Source organism: Carassius auratus, chromosome 34 (assembly GCF_003368295.1).
Source record: "Carassius auratus strain Wakin chromosome 34, ASM336829v1, whole genome shotgun sequence".
In the NCBI taxonomy this organism is placed as follows: Eukaryota; Metazoa; Chordata; class Actinopteri; order Cypriniformes; family Cyprinidae; genus Carassius; species Carassius auratus.
Window position 1 is genome coordinate 25,518,349 of NC_039276.1, and position 8,929 is coordinate 25,527,277.

Genomic DNA, 8,929 nt, shown 5'->3' on the forward strand with positions numbered 1-8,929 from the left:
ACTGCCCTTTGGTCTTTTTGTATTCTGCAGATTTCAGCCAATTAACGATAGTCCCTCCCTCTTCATTAACACTCATGGTTCTCATGAGTTGCAGAAAGGGGAGCTTATGCAGCTGGGTGATTCTCATTGGATCTCAAGATAGAATTCTCATTTTTCCTATTTTGAACATAAATGCACAAACTGAATTTGAAAAATCTTACTATCTTATCTGATTGTAATTGATTCTCAAATTCTGTTAACATGGTGTTCCTTGAGTCCAATGTCATATTGACAACAAATAAGAATGGTTCAAGTCCAATGTTTACTGGAACTTGCCAAAAGTAAATGTTTTTCTTTGGTGCCGTTGTCCTTACCACTCCCCGCAGACAAGTGTGCTCTTAAAAATATGAGGAAAATACTACATTAAGCAGTTAATGATTTTAAGTATATGGAAGCTTATTTCCACCACAGAAGAAAAAAATAAATAAATAGAGAAGAAGAAGAAAGGTCATTTTGACTATTTATGTCATGACTGATCTATCTTACAGTTCGCTAATATCTCAAGGTTGCTGACTTTTTTTCTCCAAATTGACCTTTTTGATTCCTTTGGGGGAAATAATTCCATAGAATCCATAGAAGTTTGTCAGCAAGTTTATTGAAACCACAAAAAAACCACATAGTTAAAGAGAAACCCTAACAACCTTTTATTCTTTATGATCAGACTGCAAGCTTTCTCTAGTAAAACATGACCGCAAAAAGAAAAAAGAAAGAAAAAGAAAAGAGCAATCTGAGTTAACATGACTAAATCAACTGACACTTAATGGACAAGTACAATAGAAGACCCCAGCAGCAAACACCGTGACGCAAGCTATGTCAATTAGCATTGCAATTGTGTGTTTATTGTCATTCAAAGTTTTCCGCTCTTTAATAGTGTTCTCAAAACGTTGGCACAAAAACATTATTCATAGAATCTTTTTAAATATTACTACTTGTTTCACAATGTTCAGAGAACATTCAAAAGTTACGTTTCCATAATGTTTGGGAAATTATCAAAATGTTCCCTTAACATTCTCATAACCAGGAAAAAAACTTAAAAAAATAAATAAAATAAAAAAGCTGGGCATCCAGTGAAGATTCAAAAATAAAATTTGAATAACTTAATGGAAAGGCTTGTATAATGATATTTGAACATATTTCTGTTAAAGGTGCCACAGAATGGAAAACTGTATTTACCTTGGCATAGTTGAATAAGAGTTATGTACATGGAAATGAAATATCGTGAGCCTCAAACACCATTGAAAATCTCGTGCTGCAATTGTCCACTGAACAAGAGGCGAATCCAAACATAACACCGACTGTGACATTACAGTAGGGATCATTAATGTTTACACCCCCAACATTTGCATAACGTTTACCAGCCCATGTTCTAGCCCAGCCAGACCAGCCAGATATTGCTATTAAAACTGATAAATAAATAAAAAAAGAACCCAAAATGTTTTCAAATATTTAGCAATTAAGATAGATGAAGATATCGCTGACCCTAAACTGCAACGTCCTACTTTGTTAACTTTCTAAACTGTCAAAAAAAGTGGAAAAGACAAGTGCAAAAATGCTTATAACAGCAACACAGAAAATGCGTCCACATCTTCACCGACAACTCTCTCAAGCCTCGTTCACTCGGACGCTAAACATTCTTTCAAAATCTCTTAAAATCTGTATCTTTGTCTGATACAGCCATATCAGGTTGGATGCCTAATCTCTCCATCATTCATGCTGGACAGAAAATATTTTTGCCATTAAACAGCCAATCAGAGTTGAGCTCAACATTATTATTCATGACCCCTCCAAATATTTCTAGGAACAAATCCTAGGTTTGTAAATGGACATGTAAAACCATTTCTGGAAAAATTTTGCCATTACCTAGGCCACATACCTTTTATGTACATAGATATAATTTAAAATATTGTATCAATGTATTTTATGGCACCTTTTAACTGGGATTATGAACTCCTATTTTGGCCAGAAGTTAAAAATGTCTTCTTTAGTTTTTGTCTTCTCCATATGTGAACTGATGGACTGGAGTGGTGTGGATTATTGTGATGTTTTTACTCTCATTCTGTCGGCACCCATTCATGCAGGGCATCCATCGCTGAGACACTGATGCAGTGCTACATTTCTACAAACCTGATGAAGAAACAAACTCATCCTAATCTTGGATGGCCCGAGGGTGAGCACATTTTCAGCAAATCTTCATTGTCACTACTGCTTTATAAAACTCTTCTCATCCATCCCATGCAGAGGACAGGAGTCTCAAAGCCTCGGCCATGCCTTTCTTTGCTCACCTCCTAACCAGGCGGTGCAGTTGGGTTTAGCAGGTGGGCTGTGGATTTGGACGCTCTTGGTAGCCAGAGCATCGCGGTACTAGAGTTTCTCCACAAGCGAGCGGATCTCAAACAGGGGTCAGTGCAGGAACACAGGCAGCATGGAGTGACATAGCTCCGATTATCACACCGTTCTCTGACAAAACCTTACGAGTGTCAATGGGACACTGGTGAGGGACAAACACAGAACGAACAAGGTGAATGCTGGGGAAACTGTGTCACAGTGTCTGTTCTGTGTATCCCTGGGTGTCCACTAGAGGTCTCACTTACGCATATCCTCACCCCACTTCAGTACTGCATTTCTCACAAGCCTTTATCTGGACTAATCACTTCATTGCACACAGCTGTTCCCACTCACATTGTTTGCACCTGTCTATATATACCCTGTTTGTTTCTGTCATTGTCATGGAGTACTTGGTTAATGTCACCCGGTATTTTCATGTTCCCTGGTTTTTGTCGTGTTTATTGTTTTGGACTGCTTTTCTGATTTTGACCTTTGCCTGGCTGCTTTATGATTCTGGATTACCCTAATAAAACACTGCTTTTGGATCTTTGGACCTAATCATCTGAATCAACTAATTAACTCTAAACACCTGCAAAAGATTCCTGAGGCTTTTAAAAACTCCCAGCCTGGTTCATTACTCAAAACCGCAATCATGGGTAAGATTGCTGACCTGACTGCTGTCCAGAAGGCCATCATTGACACCCTCAAGCGAGAGGGTAAGACACAGATAGAAATTTCTGAACGAATAGGCTGTTCCCAGAGTGCTGTATCAAGGCACCTCAGTGGGAAGTCTGTTGGAAGGAAAAAGTGTGGCAAAAAACGCTGCACAATGAGAAGAGGTGACCGGACCCTGAGGAAGATTGTTGAGAAGGACCGATTCCAGACCTCAGGGGACCTACGGAAGCAGTGGACTGAGTCTGGAGTAGAAACATCCAGAGCCACCGTGCACAGGCGTGTGCAGGAAATGGGCTACAGAGAAGCAGCACTGGACTGTTGCTCAGTGGTCCAAAGTACTTTTTTCGGATGAAAGCAAAATTTTGCATGTCATTCTGAAATCAAAGTGCCAGAGTCTGGAGGAAGACTGGGGAGAAGGAAATGCCAAAATGCCTGAAGCCCAGTGTCGGGTACCCACAGTCAATGATGGTATTACTATGCGCAATTGGCCTGCCAACTCTCCTGACCTGAACCCCATAGAGAATCTGTGGGATATTGTGAAGAGAAAGTTGAGAGACGCAAGACCCAACACTCTGGATTAGCTTAAGGCCGTTATTGAAGCATCCTGGGCCTCCATAACACCTCAGCAGTGCCACAGGCTGATTGCCTCCATGCCACGCCGCATTGAAGCAGTCATTGAGTGCATAACTGAACATAATTATTTGAAGGTTAGCTTTTTTTTTTTTTTATTAAAAACACTTTTCTTTTATTTGTCGGATGAAATATGCTAATTTTTTGAGATAGGAATTTTGGGTTTTCATGAGCTGTATTTTTTTTTTATTTACATTATGGAAAATAATGAACTTTTATCACAAAATGCTCATTTTTTTGAGAAGGACCTGTGTATATATATATGATGTAAGATTAATAAGGGAATTAGGGTCAATATAACTCAAAGGGGTTTGAATTACAGTGAATAAGAACCAAATTAGTATGCAAATTATTCTGAATTAATGTTTAACACTTTATCAACTGTTCGTCCACTGATAAATTGAAATTAGGGTATTTTTTAAATTCTGGACAAAATATTATCCTACGCGGCCTACGGTAATATCATACAATTATGATAACTGATTATGAGCAAGGTAACAGAATCTATTGTTTAAGGCTGTAAACTTGTAAGCACACAGCACAAGACACTTTTATTTAAAATCAGACATGGCTTTATTGTACTACTCTAATACACACAAACTAAACTAACGAAAACACACATTCATTAAAACAGTGACAGAGAAAAGTGATGTTATTAACGGAAGGTGAATGGAGTCCCAAGTGTCTAGTTTTAGACATATTTCTTGACCGCAACCTGAGAGAATCAATCTACTAGCATTTTAATCTTAGTTAGTTTCTTAAAGGGTTAGTTAATAAAAAAAAAAAAAAATATGTTATTAATAACTCACCCTTCATGTTGTTGCAAACCCGTAAGACCTTAGTTTATCTTTGGAACACGGTTTAAGATATCTTAGATTTAGTCAGAGAGCTCTCAGTCCCTCCATTGAAGCTGTGTGTACGGTATACTGTCCATGTCCAGAAAGGTAAGAAATAATTTTATCATAGTTTAAATTAAAGGCCACTTAAGTGTACTTACAGATTACACTTTAATCACAACAGGTCTTAACCTAGGTGCACTTTATATAAAAAAAGACTTATGTCTAAGTATTACTTACTTTACATAATGTTAGTGTTTTAAGTACAATTGTTTATCACTATACTAAAGCACATGTAAAATAATTTACTTTAATTTCAACTTCAGTGTGTTCTCTTGTATTTTCAGTGTGTTCTCTTGGACTACAATATATAGCCTACTAGGTGCATTAATGCGGTCAATAAGAATAAACTTCAATACACGCTTGTGTAGTATACTCCAATAAAACTGAATGGTTGACATTTTCCATTTCCAGCTCCTGCTGGTTCAAGTAGTTTTTCAGCAAACCACTCTTGAGGAAGACACCAGACCACCAATTGCTCCCACACAAAATGTGCATGTGCACTTGGATGGGTTAAACATCCAGTTAACAATTAACCCTTTAAAAGGGGGAACCTTGTGCTGCTCCAGGTCAGCAACTAGAGAATGGATAGGGGACTCTGAATGCACAGGCTTACAAAAAGTTGTGGAACCGTGGTTTAATAGTGAGAAAAAAAACCTGGCAAGAGGGGCATTTAATACCAGATTCTGCAAAACACCACCAATAGACAAGATACCTCAGGGTTCTGCAAAGTTTATTAAAAACTAGATTTACATGACCAGAGTAACTGCTCCACTAGAAACCACAGTCTGCTCCCCAGAGACAGCCTTGATAGGAGTATCTCTTCCTGAAAGAGGGGTGTTAGAAATGAGAACTCATAAAATGCTCAGTTCCTCTGGTCAAAAGTGAGAACTCACGTTTCCTGGTGCAGCGTTGCTCACAAGAGCCAGATGATGGATGGCACACCTCTGTACTGCAATGGATGAAGATCTGACAGGGAAGAAAGAGGCTCAAGTCATAGACCCCACAAGTAGTAAATACCAGTGTTCAAGTAATGGGGGAGGCATACGGTTTCCTGCAGAGCAGCCAGTGAAGCTGGATCTACAAATGTGAACATCTTCACAACAAAGCGCTTGTAGTGGGTTGGGAACTGAAGACCAGACGATCCAGTCACTGGAACCAGTGTGGTCAGATAACGGTCGTCCTGGTAAGGGCATCTGAAGACAAAAGAAGGTTAGAAAGAGGGTCTCCCAGCAGACGAACAGGATAAAGACTGGCTGTACACTCACCCATCGATCAGAAGGTCCCACTGGGGGAGACTGAGTGGACTAGGGGTTGAAGTCGTCCAACAGCGTCCCAGCATCAAGACAATGTTGGGGTCAGTCCTCTCCATAATGTGCACCTCAACATACACAGGCTCTCGCAGGACTTTTGTGATGGGATAATCAGCATCACTGTAGTAGGACGTGTAGGCCTCATCCCCTGAAAAACACCGGGGTTCAACCAGACTCAAGTTTGAAAGGCTTTAGGCAGACACAGGACAAGACCTTACCTTCAGCACAGCCTTTGGTGACACATTGGCCATTGGCCAGTCGGAGCTCCACCCTGAGAGGTCCAGGAGCAGCTACTGGTGGAGGTGGAGGAACAGAGTTGACCTCCACAACCAGAGCTTCCACAGAAGTTTCAGAGTATCTACACTGGAAGAGAAACCTGGACAACACACAGCAAGCTTGTAGCATTTGTCAGGGATTAAAAGGTTCACACCAAGTCATAGATCACCTACTCAAAATGACTGTCCCTTGTGATGGAACCATATGGTCCAATCCCCACTTCATAGGATGAAGTCATTCGGTTTTCATACACCACATATCCGCCATCCTCCTGTGAACAGAAACAGTGGCAGCATCCAGTCCATCATAAGCAGATGCAGAATAAAACCAGTAGCAGCTGCTCACCATCACACTCGTGCCACATGCGGTCACTGGGAACTGGTATATTGTAAAGGAAGGTGTGGACCCCACAGGAGCACAAGGTGGGTCGTTTCCACCCAGTAGATTAACCGAATCCAGACTCAGTCGAGGCAGAGTAACGTCTCGAGACACCACTACCACAAACTGACCATCTCTAATACACTGGACAGTTACTAGAACAAGGTACAAGAGCAGGTTAATTGAGAGAATCAGTTTAACATGAACTGAATAAGACTGTGAACACTTACCCGCCCTCCCATAGAAACACTGCTGTGCATTAAAGCAGCAGTTAATAGCTTCACACTCAGCTCTATTGATCCCAGGTAGACCACATTGGATCTGCTCTGAATCAGCTACAGCACATTTATCAAGGGGATCTGCCTGCACTACTGGCTTCTGAATCGGAAACTGTGGTTTGGGTTGTTGAACTGGCTTCTGAAGTGGAAACTGCTGGTAAGTTGGTTGTTGAACTGGCTTCTGAAGCGGAAACTGTGGTTTAGGTTGTTGTTGAACTGACTTCTGAAGCGGAAACTGTGGTTTAGGTTGTTGTTTAACTGGCTTCTGAAGTGGAAACTGCTGGGTCATCAGAGATTGAACATCCTGGAGCGATTTACTCCAGTGTGGAACAGCCTGACAGAAAGCACAAACCAGCAAAATCTGAACTGAACACCAACTTGCAGCCATTGTTTAACAGCTAAACACAATGTGGAGATACTGCCCTTTGGTCTTTTTGTATTCTGCAGATTTCAGCCAATTAACGATAGTCCCTCCCTCTTCATTAACACTCATGGTTCTCATGAGTTGCAGAAAGGGGAGCTTATGCAGCTGGGTGATTCTCATTGGATCTCAAGATAGAATTCTCATTTTTCCTATTTTGAACATAAATGCACAAACTGAATTTGAAAAATCTTACTATCTTATCTGATTGTAATTGATTCTCAAATTCTGTTAACATGGTGTTCCTTGAGTCCAATGTCATATTGACAACAAATAAGAATGGTTCAAGTCCAATGTTTACTGGAACTTGCAAAAAGTAAATGTTTTTCTTTGGTGCCGTTGTCCTTACCACTCCCCGCAGACAAGTGTGCTCTTAAAAATATGAGGAAAATACTACATTAAGCAGTTAATGATTTTAAGTATATGGAAGCTTATTTCCACCACAGAAGAAAAAAATGAATAAATAGAGAAGAAGAAAAAAGGTCATTTTGACTATTTATGTCATGACTGATCTATCTTACAGTTCGCTAATATCTCAAGGTTGCTGACTTTTTTTCTCCAAATTGACCTTTTTGATTCCTTTGGGGGAAATAATTCCATAGAATCCATAGAAGTTTGTCAGCAAGTTTATTGAAACCACAAAAAAAACACATAGTTAAAGAGAAACCCTAACAACCTTTTATTCTTTATGATCAGACTGCAAGCTTTCTCTAGTAAAACATGACCGCAAAAAGAAAAAAGAAAGAAAAAGAAAAGAGCAATCTGAGTTAACATGACTAAATCAATTGACACTTAATGGACAAGTACAATAGAAGACCCCAGCAGCAAACACCAATTTTGGAATGTTTATTTTTTTCCGTGACGCAAGCTATGTCAATTAGCATTGCAATTGTGTGTTTATTGTCATTCAAAGTTTTCCGCTCTTTAATAGTGTTCTCAAAACGTTGGCACAAAAACATTATTCATAGAATCTTTTTAAATATTACTACTTGTTTCACAATGTTCAGAGAACATTCAAAAGTAACGTTTCCATAATGTTTGGGAAATTATCAAAATGTTCCCTTAACATTCTCATAACCAGGAAAAAACATTAAAAAAAAAAAAGAAAAAAAAAAAAGCTGGGCATCCAGTGAAGATTCAAAAATAAAATTTGAATAACTTAATGGAAAGGCTTGTATAATGATATTTGAACATATTTCTGTTAAAGGTGCCACAGAATGGAAAACTGTATTTACCTTGGCATAGTTGAATAAGAGTTATGTACATGGAAATGAAATATCGTGAGCCTCAAATACCATTGAAAATCTCGTGCTGCAATAGTTCACTGAACAAGAGGCGAATCCAAACATAACACCGACTGTGACATTACAGTAGGGATCATTAATGTTTACACCCCCAACATTTGCATAACGTTTACCAGCCCATGTTCTAGGCCAGCCAGACCAGCCAGATATTGCTATTAAAACTGATAAATAAATAAAAAAAGAACCCAAAATGTTTTCAAATATTTAGCAATTAAGATAGATGAAGATATCGCTGACCCTAAACTGCAACGTCCTACTTTGTTAACTTTCTAAACTGTCAAAAAAAGTAGAAAAGACAAGTGCAAAAATGCTTATAACAGCAACACAGAAAATGCGTCCACTCTGGATTAGCTTAAGGCCGTTATTGAAGCATCCTGGGCCTCCATAACACCTC

The 8,929-nt window shown here is 39.3% G+C and overlaps 1 protein-coding gene across 1 annotated transcript; it reads right to left on the minus strand.

Annotated features, from left to right (window-relative positions):
* Window positions 1-5,279: 5,279 nt before the first annotated feature.
* LOC113053627 (zona pellucida sperm-binding protein 4-like) lies at window positions 5,280-7,225 on the minus strand. Its single transcript, XM_026218793.1, has 8 exons — window positions 6,763-7,225; window positions 6,500-6,687; window positions 6,328-6,425; window positions 6,097-6,254; window positions 5,834-6,026; window positions 5,614-5,761; window positions 5,462-5,534; window positions 5,280-5,391 (listed from the first exon to the last, which is right to left on the minus strand). Exons 1-8 carry the CDS (start codon window positions 7,196-7,198, stop codon window positions 5,315-5,317), a joined length of 1,371 nt encoding a protein of 456 aa, XP_026074578.1. The 5' UTR covers window positions 7,199-7,225; the 3' UTR covers window positions 5,280-5,314.
* Window positions 7,226-8,929: the final 1,704 nt, after the last annotated feature.

What these genes read in the sequence shown, in the direction of transcription:
- LOC113053627 (XM_026218793.1), bottom strand. Translation starts at nt 7,198, where the DNA reads ATGGCTGCAAGTTGGTGTTCAGTTCAGATTTTGCTGGTTTGTGCTTTC. An exon ending in TGGGACCTTCTGATCGATGG is followed by an intron (nt 5,762 to 5,833) that starts GTGAGTGTACAG and finishes TTTTGTCTTCAG; the next exon opens with ATGCCCTTACCAGGACGACC. An exon ending in GCAACGCTGCACCAGGAAAC is followed by an intron (nt 5,392 to 5,461) that starts GTGAGTTCTCAC and finishes CCCCTCTTTCAG; the next exon opens with GAAGAGATACTCCTATCAAG.